The sequence below is a fragment of the Typopeltis vanoorti genome, chromosome 10 (assembly GCF_054136105.1).
Source record: "Typopeltis vanoorti isolate ZY-2024b chromosome 10, IOZ_Tvanoo_1.0, whole genome shotgun sequence".
NCBI classification, from domain to species: domain Eukaryota; kingdom Metazoa; phylum Arthropoda; class Arachnida; order Uropygi; family Thelyphonidae; genus Typopeltis; species Typopeltis vanoorti.
In genome coordinates, this window is record NC_143558.1 from 92,183,144 (window position 1) to 92,206,375 (window position 23,232).

A 23,232-nucleotide genomic window follows, 5' to 3' on the forward strand; every position below is an offset into this window, starting at 1 on the left:
TATTAAATTTAATTACGAGTGTAAACCAGCACATAAGCTTACATATTTGTTTCATAATGTCAGTAGCTTGAAGGGAATGACTATTAATTCCAGTTCCTTACAACTGTGGCATCTGGAATTTCAGAGCAGTGCAGAGATTGTATTTCTTTAAACTTGTTTAATTATTTCTCTGTGCTGTATTCATTCCATTAAATTTAATTACGTATGTAAACCAGCACATAAGCTTACATATTTGTTTCATAATGTCAGTAGCTTGAAGGGAATGACTATTAATTCCAATTCCTTACAACTCTGGCATCTGTTTCAAGAATCTTAAAGAAATATAACTTGATACCAACATTCTTTCCAATTGATAACCTCAACTTGGCTACCTTCATATAAAGCAGACAGTTTCCTCGTATCCTAGCAGGCTTTTACCTAGTTCCACGTGATTATAATCTTCTTTATTTTGGACAAACTGTTTGTTCTGTGGAAAAATGAATGCAGTAACACCAGTCTTACAGTGTTTATAATAAACCTGAGCAATCTGCCTTAGCACAACATTGTGTAGATACTGAACATAGAATCTTCTAGTCAAGAACCTGATTACTTCAATGATGTCATTGTAAATACTGACCTTATCCTAAATACTCATTTCATTAAATCAGTAGCTTGAAGAGAATGACTGTTAATTCCAGTTCTTTACATCTCCAGTGCCTGTTTCAAGAATTGTAAGAAGCATAACTTGATACCAACATTCTTGCTGATCAGTAAACTCTCATCTTGGCTTCCTTCCTCTGAGGAAAGATAGTCTACTCTTATTCTTCCAGGCATTTACCAGTTCCCATGTGATGGTAATCGTCTTTATTTTGGACACTCTGGTCATTTTGTGGAAAAATGAATCTCAGGTTTATTATAAGCATTAGTCTTATGTTGCTTATAATAAACCTGAGATGCCTGGCTTAGCACTACATGATGTAGATACTGGTCCCAAAATCCAATTACTTCAACAATGTTGCTTTAAATACAAACATTCATTTAAAGAAAATACTGAAAGGCTTAATAATACCACCCAGACTTAAACCAAGTAATCGTATGTCTTTACTAAAAATATGGGAAAGTCTCTTTCTCCTTAGTCATGGGCAGTTTTTCTTTCCCCTTTAATATCTCGATCTACTTGCATCATATGTCCACACAGCTAATATCATTTAAATAATTTGTTGTTAGTATTTTGCTTTGTATAACCATTCCCACACTGATAATGGCTTCTCTCTCTCCTCCCTACAGTGAAAGAAATAGCAAACGCATAAGAGATCTCCATTTATTAAAAGAATTTAAAATATGCCTGAAAAATAAATCAAATAAAGGTATGTTCCATTTTTATATTGCTTTTATAATAACTTTTTAATGTATATAGTAAATGTAGAAAACTTATTAAATACCGGATAATTCAAACTGACATGCATATTCCTATTGTGTTGAGTACTGACAATATCAGGTACAGTAGGATATACTAACGAGAACATTTAATTTTTACTTAAAATTTGCATATTGCATCTAATTATAAGATTATCACATAAGTCATTTTCAAATATCCCCAAATCACAAATTTATTTTCATTTGTCCTTAGATATGCACTGCTGTTTACTTTATAGATTGTTTCATATCAGTAGCACCATCTGAAAATATCTACATTTTGTTTAACATCTAAGTGCATGCACTACGGAAATTCAAGATACATCTACACTGAGATCATTAACTAGAAACTTTCTTGTTCATTAACAGGTTTGTCATCTTTCATGTGAGTTGACTTATCTGTTTGTTGTTCTGACATTTGTTTTCTTGATTTAAGATGATTAAGCAATTTGTCAAATATTAGGTGCAAGAAATTTTCTCTGTCTTTACTATATTTCTTAGCTACTATTATGTCATTTCTTCATTTATTAGAGTGAGAATATGTGATAATGTTCAGGGGTATGTGGTTGGTGCTCCTATCATATCAGCAGCAATTCTTATTTCTTCATTTAGTTTACGTTCCTATGATATGCACTTTTTCAACATTCCAGAGCACAGTATTCTTGTATAAATAGGAAACTACTATACAAAAAGGATAATGCACTTCTAGTCTCATTGAGGCACCATATTCTGGAGGTATATTACCTAGTTCTTTGATATTATTCTTAGCAACCTTCATTTTGGTTTCCTTGTAAGTTCATGGCGTTTCAGAAACCTGTCAATGTTATTGCTAAATATGATGGTATCATTGATATATGCACATATCATTAAATCTGCATGTTCATAATACCTATTTGGGTATGTAGGTCATTAACATTGTGCTTAATCTTAATTATATCCACAAGTCTGTTAAGATATCAAATATGTATGGTCACAATATATATATATATATATATATATATTTTTTTTTTTTTTTAAAGCTTCTTCTTCAGGGATAAGATTTAAACCTATGGCTCTTTCTCAAAAAAATGATTCAAGGCAGTCCCTTAGTTAAAATATCATCAAATCTTCTGAGACTTATACCAAGTTATAGCAGCCTAGTTGGCCGAGTGAATAACATATCTGCATTTTGTCCTACAGGCAAAGAATTTGAATTTCACTCTGAAATGGATGTTTGTGAAAGTTTTTGGAGAGAGTAGATGATTTTATCACTTAATAATAGACTTCTACCATGGTTATTTTGAAGCTTTAAGTGACTTGAAAAAAATTCAGTGTTTGGTCTCCAAAGCATTTCTGTATTATCTAACCCATGATACAAATGAAAGGATAGGAACATTATATTTAATGTTTTCAACTGTTCATAGAGTTTTAACATAAAAAAAACATCCTGACTATTTTGAGTAAACACAACAGCATAGAGAAATTACTGTAATGCTACATAGAAATTATTATTAAGGATACAATTATCTTTTTTTGTTTATGTAAGTCTTCATGAAAACTGAAAATTAATATGTCATCCTGTAGGATCTTTATATGTCACCTTTATGCAGTATTGCTGTTCCCACTCAAGCATTAATCCTGTTATCCTTAATATACAATTTAAATAGCAGTAGTCCAAGTACGGTGTGTTCTGGTAACTTGCCTTCACCTTGATTTAACTTTGCTTTATGCTACTCACTTTCCATCAGTTACTCTCATTAGCTTTATATCCTTTTACTTCAGTTTATGTACTTTGTGGTGTCTTATCAAATATTTTTACAAATTTTAGCAGTATCATAGTAGAGCTCTTTTCCATATGATGCATATCAGTTGTCGCTGTTGTAGTAAGTCTTTTTTATCATAGTAAATTATGAAGACAAGAGAATCTCCCCCCACACACACAAAACCATCCTTTCTCTTAGAGTATCATACTCCGTGGTGGCTTGTACATAAGCACTGCGACACTGCAGCACCCCCAAGGAAAAAAACGAAAAAATTAAATTTTGTTCTCAGTTTGTTTGTGTTTATAAATAATAACAATGCTCACAACATTATATAAATGCAATACAACATGTTAAAGGTTACAGCTTATGTTTCGACATTGATTGAGAAGTTAATAATTGGAAATGTTCGATTAACACTTTAGATTATGAAACAAAGGCACTGCGATCTAACGCAGCATTAGAATTATCACGTTTGGTCAGTCGGGCTAGACTCGCCGATATTCGTTTGCACTTGTCAATGCACATAACAAGTGAATCCGACACTGCCCGTTGAGCAGTGTCGCTGCAGATAAATTGTATTCCTGTACGTGTTATTTCTGTGAGATACGGAACTTTTATTATTCGTGTGTGTTTGTGGTGAGGGTGAAATATTTCTGGTAAATTTTATTTCATTCTGTTAAAATAACATATAATTATTTAAGATAAGGGATATTACATCCCATATTGTTTCTTAGCCGAATAAGAAACTCAGAGTTTCATGCCGAATATAGAAACTATATAAAATTCAGCGATTCCAAGCGTAAGCAAATACCTGGATAGTGCAGCACCCAGTTGAAGTCTTTGGCTCTTCATATAATTACTACTACTACTATTATAATTGTCACCTTCATACCTCTATGTAATCAAAGACTCATCATTGGAAGTCCCTCTGCCAAACACAGCTCATTATCTGGTGCCTTAAATATTCACATTCTCTGCAGTTACCACACCCACAAGCAATGCATTCCAATAATTCACCACTCTCCATGCAAAAACCAGCTTCTCACACAATCCTTATACATCTTCCAAGGATGACCTCTTGCCATCTCCCACCATTCTATGAAAAGCCTGTTAGTTACTTATCTCTATCATACCCCCCCCTTCCTTCTCATATATGCTAGACTCTGTAAATTGCATCTTCTCAACCTTTATTCATATTCAACATTCCAGAGACCATAAATGGCCTTAGTCAATCATTTCTGGACCCTTTATAATACCTCTTTTGCAAAAGTGCTGCTCTAAATAAACTTTATTTCTCTAGAATCAAAGATATAAATTTTAGATTGTCTTAAAAAATGAGAGAAGGTATCATATATGTTGCAAAAAATGAAAACATTAAAGAAAAATGAACAGAAAAATTAGCACAGCTGTTGCTTCAGGATATTTCATTTCAATAAATACGACATCTCATCCCAACTGTTCTGCAACATAGAAAATGTTCTCGTTTGATTATGCTCACTGCTTTGCACATTATTAGACCTTTAGCAACATCCAGCTAACTATTTCATTCTATCTACCTCTATCTCAGACCACACAGCATCAAAACCACTGCCTCTACTTCCCTCCTTTCATCTTTAATTTGCTTGGGCACAACTCATTTTATCATCAGCAGCACTCCACCTCCTTTTCTGCTTTTTTATTTTCCCAAAAAAACATTATATCCTTCCATCTATATTCTTGTCAGGATGTCATCCTCATCCAACCATGTCTCACTTATTCCAAAAATTTTTGAGTGAACAGAATCAACCAATGCAACAAGTTTGTTCTACTTATTTTGAATACTTCTAGCATTCATATATATATAGATATATATAGATATATCTATATATATATATATTAGGATAACCAAGTTATTTTATAAACTTATAGTAATACGGAGTAATAAATAGTAATAAAGTTATAGTAATACGGAGCCTTATCAACTTTACCTATAGAAGTTGCAACAAGGTGTTTTTATTTTTAATAAAAATCTCTGGAGGAGATATAGATGTAATAAATTTTTAACCTGGGGATATTGTATATTAGGATAACCAAGTTATTTTATAAACTTGGTTATTTTAACTCCTAATCCCAAGTATGCAAACAATTAAGTTTGCACCTGAAACAAAGTTCAAGTCTAAAGATGGTACAACACCAGGGCAACTCATTGTAAAGGTGGGTAAAGCTCTGATCACTATGGGAAAATACTAAGAATAGTGATCAGAGCTTTACCCACCTTTACAATGAGTTGCCCTCATTGTAAAGGTGGATAAAGGTGTTGTACCATCTTTAGACTTGAACTTTGTTTCTGAAATCTGTCAATCCATTCCAGTATTTGCTTTATCTGGACTTTTTGCAAGGACACAGAAACAAAACATGTTGAAATTACTTATTGTGCCAGTTTTGCTCTGTATGGATGAAATTTTGGATACATACAAAAGTGTTACTTAGTTTGGTTTTGATTTCAGTTGGAGAATTTTTGTCAAAATAATTAAACAATTCAAACTGATAATTTTGTACTGGCTAGATGAAATTTAAAGTTTGATCATTAGGATCACTATTAAAATTTGTCAATACATTCCAGTTTTGGTTTAAATAAGGTAATTTTTTCTTATATCTTAAGTTTAGCTATCCAAACAGCCACATAAATAAAATATATCAAAATATAAGTTTTATATCAATATTATTTCTGTAATATCCAAAGGTTACATTAATGTCAATGGACACTTCACATCCATGTAATTACCGATGTGTAAACACATCAAGGCTGGTTCAGTGGATTAGGAAGGATTAGCAGTAAATTATAGATACTTAGTATCATAGAAATCTATAATCTCTATAATGCTATGATGGGATGGTTAATTCTCTCTATATAGTCTGTTGTATAGAAGCTAGCTGGCTTCTATATCTTGTAGAATGAAAATGAATTTCTGGGAGGAAAAACTCATACAACTCTGTTATGAGGTCCACTAACTTACCTTCTGTTAAAAAGTCTTTGTAAAAGTTCTTTGCACTCTAGATGGGATTTGAATTCAAGTCTTTCTAGTCACAGTCATTGCTGAAATGTGGAGGCTATCATAAGACCATTTGTAACACACACATGCACGCACATACATTGTTTTATGTGAACATTTAAATAACCATGCTGCCACTAATGCTCATTTGTCATGAATAGAGAGTGTAGGGCAAAGGTTATTCAAAATATTAGATATTACTAGATTTCGGAATGATCGACGAGAATTTTTTTTTATCCTTTTTGTTTTTTTGAAGGGTAAAAAAAATTCTCGTCAATCATTCTGTTTAAAAATAAATGGAAATAATGATAGTACTAGCTGGTTTTGACTAGGAAAATCCACACTTTGGATTCTTGTGTTGACATATTTTCAAGCTGATTATGAATTTTAGGATTAGCAATAATTTTATTTTGGTGTTAATGCAAGCTATCTTAATTATCGACATTTTTTGTTAAGGTGAAACAGGCTTTTTTTTTCTTAAAGTGCTTAAGATGTTTGTTTTAATAAACTAGCGATACCAGATAGAAACTGTATTAGAAGTAGATCATGTTATGGTGGTAATTAAAGTTAATTTTGTCCTTAAATATGTTATTTTGTATGGTAAGTTACATAACATGCATGGCACATGGCACCAACGTTAAGTAGAAAGTGGATTCCAAAACATCATTGTTCAAGGAATTCAACCTGAAGGACTTTATGCAATGCAATATCTGCAAAATGTACTCGTTACCAAAGGTGAATGGACTTTGATTTGAAAGCAAGGAAGAGGGATGTGCTGAAAATGTTATAAAAATGAATGTCAGGAGTGCAGCATGAGAGATTTAAGTGATGGACATAACAGGGAGTGTACACTTGAAAATGTGTGTGATGGTGTAACAGAAGATGGGATGGAGAGAGTAAAAGTGATAGTCAAAAAGAATAGTAGTATGAAAGATGAAGAATGAAGAGTTGGCTGAGAGAGAGATAGTGTGCTTATGTGGAATAATTCACAGAACTGAAGTTTCAGCAAATGCAGAAACATCTGGAGAGTGGTTCAGCTGGAACAGAAAGAAAGAATTGTAAGAAAAGAGAAAGGGATGCTGGACTAAGTGAGAAAGGAAAAGTAAGGAGATTCTTGTGTGAGAGATTGATGAAATTGTGCTTTCTGGGTGCAAAGATTAATGAAGTATCGAGGCTGTTAGAATGCAGAACGACAAAGCGAAAGAGTTGATTGCTTTGACAGCAACAAATGATTTGAAAGGAGACGAGTATGAGGGAGGACATGAAAGAATTACTCAAAGTAGTAAAGGACAAGCATGAGAGAGTGCTATGGTGTGACAAAGATGAGTTGAGGAGAACCGTGATAGTGAATGAGTCAATGTGTAGGTTATGCAGGAGGAATGATGTGGAGTTTGTGGATGTGTGGAGAAAGTTTGACAAACAAAAGGACTTATACAAGGTGGATGGTTTGCACTTGAATGGATTTGGTGTTTAGAGTCTGGAATAAGTGTTTTTGAATGAAGTGAGATTAGAGATGTAAAATCAGGGATACTGAAGCTGTTAAAGTGGAAACTGTTGAGTGAATCCACAGATACCAGTGAAGCAATTGAGTATGAGAATCTACAAAAATGCCTGAGTTAGTACTACTAGTAACAAACCAGAATGATATAGTTCAGTGTTTCTCAAACTTCAGATATCCGCATATCCCTTCTTAAATTTTCATTATTACCAAGTATCCCCTTATCAACTAATAAATAAATAAAAAGTATATTTCATTGTAGATGTCTATTTTATTTGAATTTATATGTTCATGTAAACAAAAAATATGATTTATTTTTAATAGAACAAAATTTGGAATAGGTTCCTCTTCATTTCCCATCCATGAAAATCCACATTTCAAGTAATTCATATCATTCTTCATAAGTATGATATGAATTTTAAGTAATTTATATCATACTTAAGAAGATTTTTCATCTTCTTCCTAGTTGGTTCTCTAGAGATGTCAGACAACATACCCTTATCAGTTTCATTTGATTCAGATGCACTATCAATTTTCTTGTTGCTTACAGCTACTTGTATTTGCTATATTGCTCTCTTTTGGGGGTTTTATAAATCCACTCTTTAACCAGTGATCCATTCTTAAGAATTTGAAAGCTAAAAAAATTACCATATTTACTCGAATATAACTCACACTTTTTTCCCAAAATTAAAGCTAAAAAATCGTGATGCGAGATGCGGGGATTTTCGGAAACTAAAGTTTTCAGAAAAAACTACAAATGGTGTGACTTACCAAGAAGCTCCTACTTGCTATCACTACTTTTGGCACAGAGAACAGTTTCCTCGTGTGCATCGTCAAAGTCATCTACTCAAATAGCTTCATCTTCTTTCCCATTATTTCGAGCAAAAATTACCAGTAATTTACAAGACTTGAGATACATAGAGCAGCTATGAAGAAGTGCATATGATTGGTGCGGTATTAACAAAAGATCGTGCGAACCAAAGACAAATTAGCATTTCAACAGCTGAGTTGAAATGCTAATTCTCTTCAACTGAATTCCATAATATCTGAAACATATTCACTATATATTTCTTAGTTTTAACATGTTCACGATGGGGGTGGTGTCAAGCAAAACCATATGTTGCACCGGAAACAGATGGTTTTGCTTGAGTCTATACAGCAGTTTCTGTTGGAGGGGAGATGTGATTTTTTAGTTAGTGCAGTTTTTATCCTAGTTGTCTCTAATTGCACTATTTGTTGAGAAATATAACGATTCCATGCATTAATGATGCATTGCCAAAAATTGCCACATACTCCCCCCGGAGACCTTTTGCATATCCCCAAGGGTACGCTTAACATACTTTGAGAAACACTGATATAGTTAGTATAAAAGCGTAAGGATAGCTGTTGGTATAGGGTAGGGATGCACAGACCGCGGCCCTCCATTGATTTGCTTGCGGCCCGCTTCACCATGTGTTATTTTAACTTTAACAAGTTACACGACAGGTAATTTTTAAAAATGGTACATGCGCAAAGCAAAGTAGCTGGGACATCACGATTGCCTGTCTACTTATGATAATCGGTTAGTAATAATGTTAACAAATTTTATAATTCATCTATTTGTCATATGAGTATTTTGTTTTCGTAGGTGCGGTTGCTACAATCAATTATCACCCCTAGGAAACGGTAAAAAATAAATTCTACAATGGATAAAGCAGGGCCAAGTAGGAAACGCAAACTACAGGATGAAAAACGGCAGTTTCAGGATAGCTGGACCGAAAAATATGGTTTTGTGCAGTCGTTTAATAATATCGTGTGCTTGATTTGCAAAAGTGCTGTAGTCATGAGGTAGCTAAGTTGTGGATAAACATTGGAGCAGTTTCTAAATTTAATTGATGAAATTGAAATCTTCATGACTGAAAAAAACAAAAACGTCCCTGACATAAAAAATCCAGATTGGTTATGTGACTTAGCCTTTCTGGTTGACATTACTAATCATTTAAATACGTTAAATACGCAACTTCAGGGCAAAGATCAATTGGTTACTCAACTTTACAGCCACATTTTGTCTTTTCAGTGCAAGTTAAATCTATTTCAAATCCAACTGAAGTCAGGGAATTACATCCATTTTCCTAATTATAAGAAAGTTTCTGAAAAGTTCAATGTCAACTTCAAAACTGTGTATGTTGAAAAGATTGATAACTTGATATCAGCCTTCAAGGATCGGTTTTCTGATTTTAAAAAAGTGAAACCGTTCTAGATTTATTTAGCAATCCTTTTGCCATTTTGCCTGAAAATGCACCCGAATCAGCACAGCTTGAACTCATCGACATTCAAAGCGACGAGAGCCTGCGAAATAAATTTAACAAAGGCAGTTTATTAAACTTCGATCATTGTGTCGATAAAAACAATTATAAATGGTTGCTAGATAATGCATTAAAATGTGCAAGCCTCTTTGGCTCAACATATATTTGTGAACAAACTTTTTTAGTCATGAATATTAACAAAAAATCAAAAAATAGGAACCGCTTGACTGATGAAAATTTAGAATCAATTTTGCGGTTGGCTACTACAAAACTCGAACCAAACATCAAAACAATTGTCAAATCAATGCAGTGTCATGCATCAAATTAAATTCACTTACTTTTTATTACCTTTTTTGTAACAATTATGATAGGTATAAATAAAATAAACAATATATGGTAGATAATTTGCAATTTTTTTTTTGGTGGCCCTCCCATAAGTAACAGTGGAACTATGCGGCCCTCGGCCTTAACAAGTTTGTGCATCCCTGGTATAGGGGGACTGTATATACACTAATGCTAGGAGCATTCAGAACAACAGGAGAGTTTTGTCCAAAAGTTATTGGCATTAGTGAGACATGGCTGATGGAAGATGATATAGTAAGTGGAATAGAATGTGAAGAGTATAGTATTTTCAGGAAGGATGGGCAAAAAAAGAATAGGGGAGGGAGTGAGATATTATTGATGATAGCTGATGAACTGTAACCAAAGGAAGTAAGATTTCAGCTGGAGCCCAGTAAAATAGTGCATTTGAGGCATAAAACACATGGTTGCTGTTGCTGTAGACCAGAGGATGTGAAGAATAATGCAGATAGTATGCATCAGCAAATAAACTCATTGGGTGGACAGCAAGTAAATTATTATGGGGGACTTTACTAAGGTATGGTAGGCCATACCTTAGTAAATTGCTTACAATACATTGACATTTGAGTTCGATGATGGTAATAGGTTTACAGTGGTACTACTGGACTTTGCAAAGGCTTTTGAGAGGATACTACATGGAATTCTAATCAATGAATTACAGCACTTGGGGGATGAATATGAAGTTGAAGTGGATAATAACAGGGTGGTTGATAGAGATATACCAGACAGTACTTTATTCAGGAGTAGATTGCAGTAGAATGCCACTGTGACTAGTTTGTTATTATTGACTAACAAACCATTGAGTTTGTTATTATTGACAAATTTAATTTGTTATTAATACATTATTAATGATATAGGAAATATTCAGATGTTTACTGATGATGCAAAATTGGGTAGAACAGTAGTCATCAATTTCCTGATATATACTCTCAAGTAGCGTTCAAGATACTATGACAGCACTAAATGATTAGGTTTACATTATTATTAATATCCTATCCACAATTTTTCTCCCAATGAGTCTGTTACTTGTCAGCACTCCAATATTGTCATATCTAACATTTTGTGTTTCTGTAAAAATAATCATAATTTAAAATTATGAATCTTTTTACAATTGTTGCACTATTCTAATATATTAATAGTTTTGGTTTCATAACACGTATAATCGGCACTTGCGATGTGCCCTTTATTGATACTAATAATGTTAAATTGAAATGTAAACGAATTGAGATTTGATGTGCTTACTAGATTCTGTTAGTTGTGTTACTTTCAATCTTTTTTATTGAAGTCTAAAATTGTTAAGTGTTGAGATATTTGGTTGTGTTTTGTAATGACATTCTCTTTACGCTAATGAAGAGAAGACAGCATGTCAGCCATTACTACATGACTTCTCGGATGCAATTTACATGAAGTGCACATGCACATCAATGAGGTTGATGAGTGTTTGGCACCTTGATAATGTGGGAAAACACAGAGAGAGAGAGAGAGGGGGGGGGATTCAAGAGTGGTGGCAACCAGAGAATTTCGTTCTAAGGAAGTTTTTTTTTAAAAAAATGTGACGGTCAGGAGAATATAAATAGAAGATTCCAAAAAAAATAATAGTAGCACTGTGAATCTTTAAACTGGAAGATTGAGACTGTCACCAAGTGTTTAGTGAATAAAAGAAGATATTGGAATTGACATTCTAATTCAATGTTTGAGGAAATGCTGAATAAAAAGTTTCATCTTCTGTCTTAAGGATGCCAGATTTATTTGTTATTCTACTGGAAAAAGCAATGGAATTAGTAAAATCTGAAACTGTAAAGTGGCTTAACATAAAGAGTTCTATTTAGATATGTTGTTTATGAAGTAGTAGAAGAAACAAACTTCTTTCTCTGGTACAAAAATCGATAATTTGTGCATCAAATTGAACTGTGAGAGGTAAGAATATTTATACTTCAGTGAAACAGGAGGAATGATTGTAAAAATTATATACTAAATAAGGAATTAAAAAAGGATCCCATGGAAGTGAAGAGAGAGAGTTCTAGGAAAGGGCTGAACAAGAAAACTGACTGAACATTTTGTTGTGTAAACAAAGTGTCTAGTGTGCTAGACATGATTCTTGTCTTGTCAGATGTCATCTCCTTCCAGGAGCTTGACTACCATGAGCTTTCACCATGTACGGTTTTGTGCTTCTCTTTTGCATTCTTCATAGGACAAAAAGGTACAGTCCTTAATATTTCCCATCCAATCTGTTCTTTGTCTTCCTCTTCTTTTCCTTGTATCATTCCTTCTAGAAGTATTTTTTGTAGGGATTCATGCCTTAGTATGTGACTAAGGTAGGTGGTTTTCCTTTTCTTAATGGTTTTCAACAGATTCCTATCTTCTCTAATCATCTCTAATATTTCTAAATTAGTTTTTTTGGCAGTCCATGGGACTCTAAGAATTCTTCTGAGGATCCACATCTCAAAGGCTTCTAGTTTATTTTCACAGTATTTTGATATTGTCGGTTTCTGCTGCATATACATACATTTGGACAGACTCATTCTTGTTTTTGTGTGAATTTTCCTTGAGATCAGAATGTTTCTCGTGCTAATGAAGGTTGATTTAGCAATTTCTATTCTTCTTAATATTTCCTTACCACACTTTCCATTCTCTGTAATTAGTTGACCCAAATATATATAACTCTCTACTTGATCTAAAGTATTTCCTCTGATCTTAATATTTATATCGGGTATTTTCTCTTGTTACCAGCATGGTTTTGGTTTTTTTGAAGTTGAAATTAAGTCCATATTTTCACTTATCTTCAGCATCTCTTCTAGTAGGTAGCTAGACTTGATTAAGTATATGTTAAACAACCTAATAATAGAATAAGTCAGAGAATGAATGATTTTATTTTTTTAGGATAAGAAAATCTCTGAAGTGTAGACTTATTTCGAAGGCCTTGTATCCAGTTAATTTTGTAGTTATGTAATTTTTAAAAAATATATATGTTTTAGTTTTGTTAAACATATATATTTTTATTTGGTATAAATTTATCTTCAGTAATTTTCCAGATTCTAAAAGAAATACAGTTAAAAGTCATTGCACCATTTGGAATAAATTCTTGTGTAATTACCTAACACTCAGTGTAAAACAATCTCTTTACATTGAGACAAAATGATAAATAAATAACAATAGCACAGCTGAGCAGACAATGATTAAAAAATAAACATGTCTAAGGCACTTCTGACTGAATCTATCCACTTTAGACCTTGGTCTTCCTCTTTCCTGTCATCTTGACATCAAACACCTATTTTGCAAATCCTTTTTCATTTCATTTTAGTGATCTACCACCTTAGATTGGCCTTGCTCACACATTCTTGAATGCTAACAATGTTAAGTTCCTTCCTAATATCTTTATTTTTAATATGATTCTGCCATTGGTGCCATCTGTTCACTTCTCTAATTTTTCGCAGAACCCTCATGTCTGTAGTCTTTGATCAAATGCTTTATTTCTAACTCAACTCTCAGATCCATAACTTAACACTGGTTCAACACACTCTTGTATACTGCTAGTTTGTTGTTTTGGCTAATTTCTCTCTTATGCCATATAAATTTATTCAGCTGGCTATCCACCATACCAGTTTTGTTTATTCCAGATTTAATTTGCCATCTTCACTTAAAACTGTACCTAAATAACTGAAATATTTTACTTGTTCTGTAGGCCTCCATTCAAAATGCAGTTAATGTGTTCAATGTTTCTGCATATTTTCATCATTTGGGTCTTTTTATTGCTGATTTTTCATGCTGAAATTGTTACATGACTTTAAAGTAGTTAATTAATTTAGTTAGAGAACCTTGACTTGCACTGGATGTGTTTAGGAGTACTGCATGTTGTACATAAAGCAAAGAACTAAGTTTGGCATCTCAAATTCTAATATCAGGCCTAATGCCATTTTCTTTCATAATATGATCCATATAAATAATGAATAAGAGTGGAGATAATGTGCATCCTTGTCTTACCCCTGATTTTACATCATCTTCCTGAATTTTCTTCAGTTCTAACTGTTGACTTACAACTTAAATATGGACTACTATGTATTGCTCTCTATAATGTTCCATTTACCCCATATAATTGTAACTTTTGAAAAGCTTTTTTCAGGGACACCTTGTCTTGTGCCTTTTTGAGATCTGCAAAACTAAGTACAGATCATTGTTGTAAAGTGAAAAATCTGATCATCACAACCTCTCTTTAGTCCAAACCCAGCTTGTTCTTCTCCAAGTTTGTCTTCCAAAATCTTTCTCAACCTCTTTTCAACCATACTTTCATAAATCTTACCTGAAACACTTAGTAGAGAAATTAATTCTTTGTAATTCTCACATTCAGCTTTATTCCATTTTTGATAGATCAGAACTATTAGAGCCTGTACTATAAAAATGGACAAAGTTGATATCAGAATGGCATCCTAGAGATGGAAAGAGAGCCACAGGAAGACCAAAGAGATGGTGGGAGAATGAGATTAAAGATAAAAAGAAAAAAAAAGATAGCAATTAATGGAGGACTTTGGGAGAGGCCTTTATTCAGTGGACAGAAAATGGCTGATGATGATGATGATGAGAGCAGTACTCTAATCATCTAGAATTCGACCTCTGAATGGCCCTCTGAATTATGGTCAAATATCATCTACTCAAGCTGCCTTTCCACATTTTAAGTTTTTAATGGCTTTTTCTACCTCAAGTATTGATATGTACTCCTCCTTGCATTCCTCATGAAAATGTTCTAGTATGGTTCTGTCACAGTTTGTTTCATTTTAACAGCCTTTGAAAGTAATTACTCCAGTTGTCTAGTGTATCTTTATCTTCAGTTTCATGTCACCTTTATCATCTTTGATTCCTTTTACAGTGCACTTTCCTGCATTTCTAAGTTTTTTCAATAACCTCCAGAAGAACATTTTGTCATCTTTCTGATATTTATTTTCTATATTCTTACTAAAGTCTTCCCATGACTTTTGTTTAGATACTTTTACACACAGCTTAACTCTCTTACATTTTTCTCTGTAGAATATTTTTTAGGGTATCTGCTGACTTATTTGCTAGGAAATTTTGGCATGCTTTCTTCTTTTCCAGAACTGCTTCTTTAACTTCTTGTGTCCACCATGTTGTTCTTATTTTTCTATCCTTACAGACAACTTGACCACATACCTCCCTTAATGAACTATCAATGTGTTTTTCAGAGTTTGCCACTGAGACTTCAAGGATTGGTTCTTGTTTTCAAACTGCTTCAGATATTTTTTCATAATGATGTTTGTATAGTTGTCTGTAGTTTACTTGTAAAAGCTGCTCAACTTTGTTCTTTTCCATGTAATATCCATTTTTATCTTGCTTAGCACTAAGTAATGGTGTAAAGCAGGATAAGTCAATAATGTTAAATTTTGCAGGATGATATAAATATCATTAAATATGATTTAAATTTAAATATTTAAATCCTGGCTGTATTCTCCTTGTCCATAAATTATATACCTATGGGCAAAGTGTGAGGTTATGCATTTTGTGGTGAAAAGACTACCAGCTGTGTACCATGTTGATAGAACTCAACTACAGGAAATTGATGAAACCAGGTATTTGGAAGTGTTGGTGGATAGGAAGTTGAAGTTTATAAGGCATATTGCAAACATGCCTAAAACACCTCATCAGATTTCTTGGTTATTGAGGAACACTCAAATGAGCAGAGATAAGCAGGTCATTATACCACTTGATAAGACTCCTTGATTAATGTGCATGGATCTATCATCTGGGTTTCTGGGGAGGATCCAGAGATGACTAAGATGGTGGCAAGCCTAGAATATACCATATGAAGATAGGTTGAAGATTTGTGACTTACAGAAATTTTTTGATATGATTGAGACATACAAATTACTGAAAGTTTTTTATAAAATTAATACAGAAAATATTTTTCAGAACAGGTCTAGTGTGTGTGTGTGTGTGTCGGGGGGGGGGGGGAGACTAGGGTCCTTTGGAAATGAGAAATGGTGTGAGGATTAGGTTTTTTGGTTAGAGAGTGAGTGGAATAAGTTGCTTGTGTCTGTTGTGGATGCCATGTCTGCTAATGAGTTAAAAACAAAGTATAGCTTTGCACAGATATTGGATAGTGCATGTCATAATGTTTTTTGGGTTTCTCTTGAGCCTCCATTGAGTTTGCTTGTGTAGTAATAATAATATCATCATCAAATTCCTGATATGTATCCTCACAAGGTGTACAGAATATTATGATAGTACTACATATAAAATTTACACCATTACTAACTTCTGATCAATAATTTTCCTCCAAATTAATCTTATATTTCTGTCGTTTAAGGTACTTTTTACTGTATCAATCCATATGCATCTTGGTCTTCTTCTGGGTCTTTTTCCTAGTAAAGAACACTTGTTTTGCTGATCTTTCCTCTCCCATTCTATTTAAGTGACCATACCACCTGAGATTAGCTCTACTAACATGTTCCTGAATACTAACAATAGCAAATTCTTTCCTAATATCCTCATTTTTAATACACTACTGCCATTAATGCCATCTGTTCACACCTCCTAATCTCTTCACTCCACTAATCTTTTTCAGAAACTCATATCTAAGGTGTGCAGTCTCAGATCAAGTTTTATTTCTAACTCAGCTCTCAGATCATAAATTAAAATTGGTTTGAATACTGTCTTGTATACAGCTAATTTAGTGTTTTGACTCATTTCTTTCTTATTCCATATAAATTTCTTTAACTGACTTCCTGCCATACCAGCTTTACTAATTATGTTGCTTATTTCCAAGTTTAATTTACCATCTGCACTAAAAATTATGTGAAGTTTTCCTTTTACTTATAATAAATTTAGTTTAATCCTTTATCCAAGTGTGAGCAAACAAAGGTTGCACCTGAAAGTATCTTCAGGACTGGGGGTAAGGTGGTGCAACACTAGGGCGACTCCTTGCAAAGGTGGAGCAAGCTACTATCACTCCTATCTCAGTATCTCCCATAATGCAAAACACATCTCCTTGCAGATATGTCTAATGTTATGCATTAAGGGAAGGGCCACTACCCAGACTAGTTTCGACCTTTATTGAGGTCTCTTCATTGGGAGCCAGGCCCAAGTGGAGATACCACCCAGAAGCATTAGCAAGGTCATCTCTACCTATAGGAGTTGCCAAACGGTGTGCCACCTTTTTAATAAATTACTCTGGATTTAGAGAAAGATGTTGAAAGTTTATATTTTTCACTTGGTTAGAATATAATAAATTTAGTTTAATCCTTTATCCAAGTGTGAGCAAACAAAGTTTGCACCTGAAAGTATCTTCAGGACTGGGGTAAGGTGGTGCAACACCAGGGCGACTCCTATCTTTGTTTGCTTGTTTGTTTGCAAAGTCTATCTGGCTTTGTTTGCTCACACTTGGATAAAGGATTAAACTAAATTTATTATATTCTAACCAAGTGAAAAATATAAACTTTCCTTTTACTTGTCCTGTAGGTTTACCATTCAGGATACAGTCAATTGTTTTTGCCTGTTTTTCATGATCTTTGTCTTTTTATTTCTGATTTTCACACCAAATTTATCACAACAGTTATTCAATTTAGTCAGGGATCTTTCAGTCTTGTCCTGGATTTATTCTGAAATATAACATCATCTGCATACAGTAAAAAGCTAAGATTAACACTGCCATTTTTCATATCAGATTTAATACCACTTTCCTTCATACAGTAGCATACAAATTAACCTGAACACTCACATTTTAAATAAAAATTCTAATTTCACCAGAAAATAAGTACAAAAATTAAACTCCACCTTTACCTAATAATTTATATGTGCTCTTCTGTTCCTAATAAGTTCATTGATTCACTTAGGCATGGACTCTACTAATGGAGAACACATTTTCTTCTGCATCTCAAAACCATACTTTTATAATGGATTGTATTAAGTTATGCTTCCGTATCACAATTTAATTTTTCAAGTCACTTTTCATTGTGGTCCACAAAGTTTCTTTTGAGTTAATGTCAGGAGAGTTACCTGGCTACTGAAGCAATTGGATGTTGTGATTTTTGAGGAACTCTTTCACTTTTTTTTTGAAGTGTGGCATGGAGTGAGATTCTGTTGGATGATGAGTTCTTTGTCTTTCTGGATTTGTGCGACCACTCTTTTCTCCAATATTTTTATATATTGGTCACTTTTCATCATGCCATCAACAAGCACAAGTGATCCTGGAGCATCATGAGTAAAACAACCCACAAAAAGAACATCTTTTTAGCTGGGTGTTTAGTAGCTTGTTGAAGGTGGGTGGGAGACATCTTCTCAGCTGCTGATTTGTGAACATCAATTACTAACCCTTCTGTTACAAAGAAATGGCTCTCATCTGAGAATATGATCTTCTTCCACTTCTCAACAGTCCAATCTTTCTACACTTTTGCCCACTGGAGCCTCTTTTATCTGCATAGCCTTCATCAACTGTTGTTTCTTTTTTAGTCTGTGGTCAGTCCTCCCTGCTTCCAACAATCTTCGATGGACTGCTATGTCAGAAACATTAATCTTACTAGCTGCCAAGTATCTATTTAAGTCAACATCAAACAATCTTGGACTCATTTTCTTTTTCTGTCAGGAGAAAAGGTACCTGCCTCACTAAACCTCTTTAAAATTGCATTAACATATCCAAACAAACACCACACTCATTGGCAATTTGTCTTTGAGTGATGGATGTGTGCTGAGAAAGAGTACATATGAGGGTGGTCTGAAAAGTTCTCAGCCTTGACCATAGATGGCAACACTATCAGCAAGATTTTTTTTCTAAGTTGGTACATCTCTGTCATAAGCATCCATGTGAAATTGTAAGTCATTCTATCAAGTAGTTTGTTTTGCACAGCTGTCTGAAGCAAAAGTGTTGTCTGTATCCCTTGAAATGGATAAAATTGAGTATCGTGCGGTTATAAAATTCTTTGTAAAAGAATGTTTAACGCCAAAAGAAATTCATTTGAAATGCATAAAAGTTTATGGGCACTCTTCTTAGTTTTCGACAATTAAGAAATGGCTGCCGAGTTTAAACGAGGCGTACCAGCCTTGAAGATGATCCATGTGAAGGACGTCCAAAAAGTGTAACAACACCAGAAATCATTGATCAAGTGCATGATATGTTATTGGATGACTGGCGAGTCAAAGTGTGTGAAATTGCTGAGACTATAGACATTTCAAAAGAACTTATAGGATATATTTCGCATGAAGAATTGCATATGAAAAAGCTTTGTGCAAGATGGATGCCGTGCTTACCTACAGCAGATAAAAATAAATGCACTTGCATGAAAATCTCTCAACAGTGCTTGGAACATTTTAACAAGAATAAAACCGATTTTGTGCATTGTGGATGAGACTTGAATTCACCATTGCACACCAGAATCCAAACAGCAGTCAAAACAGTGGACAGAAGCTGGTTGTTCAGCGCCAAAGAAGACATAGTCGGTTCCATCAGCAGGAAAGGTCATGGCATGGCATCGGTGTTTTGGGATGCTAAAGTTCATTTATTAATTAGCTTGAAAAGGGTAAAACAATAACCAAGGAATATTATTCCGATCTTTTTTTGCAGAAGAAAAAAAAATCATCTTTCATCAGGACAATGCACCTGCCCACAAAGATGTGTTGGCAATGGGAAAATTAAGGGATCTGCACTATGAATTGTTGGAACATCCACCCTATTCCCCCAGATTTGGCTCTCTCTGACTTCTATCTCTTCTCAAAACTAAAACTCTTCCTCGCTGGTTAGTGTTTTTTTCTTTGAATCAAGAGGTGATTGCAGCTGTAGCAGGGTATTTTGCAGATCTTACTGAGAACCACTACAGGGATGGGATAATGGTGCTGGAGCATCGCTGGAATAAATGTATTAGTCTTAAGGGAGATTATGTTGAAAAATAAAAATAATTTTGAAATTATAAATTTGTTTTTTCATTGTTAGGCGCCGAGAACTTTTCAGACCACCCTCATTTTTTTGAACACTTCTTGGACATGTATCCATTTTATAGCTACAAAAAATGAATAAACCACTACGAATGTCAACTTGTTTATGGTATTAAAAATGCACAACACTGTTAATGAACATCATAGAGACAGTTGAAACATGTAGCACTCAACCAAAATAGTGAACTAAAACTGAATCATGAACTGAAACAAAACCCAAAAATTTGACGAAAATTCAGCTTGTTCAGATTAATTTGTTTCCTACTGTAATGTGATCATTATCGATAATGAATAACAAACAGTGGAGATAATGTGCACTTTTGTTGCACACCTAATTTAACTTTAAACCGCCTTCCCATGCCTTCTTCAATTCTAACTGCTGATTTGCAGCTTTCGAAGATGTTTCGTTCTCGGCACCTTGTCATATACTTTTCCAGATCTTCAAAACTTAAATTCAAATCCCTGTTATATTACCAAGATTTCTTAACAGTTTGTCTTAAAATGGAAATGTGATCCTGAAAATCTCTATTTAACCTGAATCTAGGTTGTTCTTCACCATGCCTCCCTTCCACAATTTTTTCTTAACCATTTCTTAAGTATATTTTGCAAAAATCTTACCAGGAACGCTTAGCAGAGAAATACCTCTCTTAATATCGCATTCAATTTTATTTCCCTTTTTAGAGATGGGTACTATCTACTCCAGTCATTCAGAATTTGACCCTCTGACCAGGACTTCTGAATTATGCAGTGCTGCGACTGTAAAACTTTTATACGTACATGTTTGAGAATGTCTGGTTGAATTTCATCTACTCCAGCTGCCATTAATGACTTTTTCTATTTCAAGTATGGATATGTATTCCTGACTGCTTTCCTGTTAGAAGTTTTCTACACTCTCTACCCTTTGCTGACACTGCTTATTTCATTAAGCAGTCTTTCAAAGTAATTACTCCAAATATCTAAAATATCTTTAACTTCTGTTTTCATCACCTTTATCACCTCTGATTCCTTTTACAGTTCTTTTACTCCATTTCTAAGCTTTTCAATAACCTCTAGAATATTTTGCCACCTTCGTGATATTTATTTTCTAGGTTCTTATGAAAGTCTTCCCATGACTTTTTTAGCTAGTTTTGCACAGTGCTTTACTTTCTTACATTTTTTTCTGTAATCTCCAAGGGCACAAGCTGACTTACTTGCCATGAACTTTTGATATGCTTTCTTCTTTTCCTTGACTGTCTCTTTAACTTCCTGATTCCACCACAATATTTTGCCACCTTCGTGATATTTATTTTCTAGGTTCTTATGAAAGTCTTCCCATGACTTTTTTAGCTAGTTTTGCACAGTGCTTTACTTTCTTACATTTTTTTCTGTAATCTCCAAGGGCACAAGCTGACTTACTTGCCATGAACTTTTGATATGCTTTCTTCTTTTCCTTGACTGTCTCTTTAACTTCCTGATTCCACCACAGAGTTCTGATTTATTCTATCTTTACAGACAACCTCACCACATGCCTGGCTGAGTCAATGTTTTCTTCAGGATTTGCTGGTGAATTTCCAAGGTTTGGTTCTTGTTTTCAAATTCTTTCATTTTTTCATTAATGATGTTTGTGTATCTGAGTCTACATTGCACTTCTGTAAGCTGTTCAACTTTGATTCATTTTAAAACTTTCTTACACACTCTTCTTTTTAGTATGAAATTCTTTGATTTTTATCCTACTCAAAACTAAATAGTGATCACTTCCTATTTCATATTCTCTGCATACTGTTGTGTCCTGAACCAGTGGGGGAAACCTCACTATCAACTATAACATAATCAATGATACTTTTCTTATTTCTTGCATCTTCTATCCATGTGAATTTGTGCACATTTTTATGTTGGAAAATAGTGTTAGTAATAACTAATCCATGTCCTGAATAGAAATTTAACAGGCACTTACCATTATTATTAGCTTTGTTTTTTTCCCTCCAAATTTTCCCAAAACATTTCTATATGTCTGGTAACAAGGCCCAACTTTTTCTTTTTCATTGTGCCAACTGCCTTCTCTAATGCCTCAAAAAGTTCCTCGACTTCTTCCTTGGTAGAACCCCCTGGGACCACAAGCAAGTCTCATTATCCAGTTTCCCATTCTGATATTTGTCCACATCACTCGTTTAGATATTGCCTCCATTCAAGAATGGAGACAATGTCTAAAACATTATCTTCATATTTAATGTTGAATACAATAGCTACTCCTTCCTTTCCCCAATTGTTATTGCCTGAATATAACGTTTTGTATTTGTTGCTTAGAAAGATCTCACCTGTTTTTGTCTTCTTTGTTTCAGTCACACTTATTATGTCTATCTGGTACTGATCCATTCTTTTACTAGTTCCGTTTCTTTTCTCCTTGATGCTCTTACATTAATAATATCAATCTTAAACTCTGCTGAATTGGGATGTGTTGTGGGATTTGTTCTAGTGTCTGACTTTGAGCTATTCACCCTGGTTCCCTGACGAAAACAATGGAGCCTTGTTTTATCAGGCGATGCCCCAGCTGGCATAAAATTTTTTCATGTTGTACAACCATTTTACATTGTGGTTTAAGTCAATTTAGTCAACATATTTGATTGACTAAATCCCAAATTGCCAGTCCGTCCTCGTTCATTTAGTATCTGGGTGGATACCTAACAGGATCACAATGAGAAGTTAAGGATTGGATATTAGGTCAGAAGTCCTGGTTGGTTCTCCACATTTCTTAAAAGGCCATGTGGAGGTCTCCTTTCAGTTATACAGTTTTGACACTTAAGCACCCCATATAATGTGCCCCATATAATAATAGTACCCCATGTAATAAGCACCCCTTATTTTAATATATTATTATATATTATATAATAATATATTATTATATCATAAATAATATATTATATAATAATCATCATCATCATCATGCATATCAAGGATTTAGACCTGGCGTGAGCTATTCTGGCATTAGAAGTCATCGTTTAAGAGGACGTCCT

General features: G+C 33.9%; 1 protein-coding gene across 2 annotated transcripts in view; it reads left to right on the top strand.

The window, feature by feature from the left end:
- The window catches only part of Rab3-GAP (Rab3 GTPase activating protein), a 732,105-nt gene that overhangs the window by 345,009 nt on the left and 363,864 nt on the right, over positions 1-23,232 (top strand). For both annotated transcript variants that reach the window (XM_090399255.1, XM_090399256.1), the window contains one exon: positions 1,267-1,346. In XM_090399255.1, the coding sequence (XP_090255381.1) occupies positions 1,267-1,346 (80 nt within the window). The remainder of the gene's footprint in view (positions 1-1,266; positions 1,347-23,232) is intronic.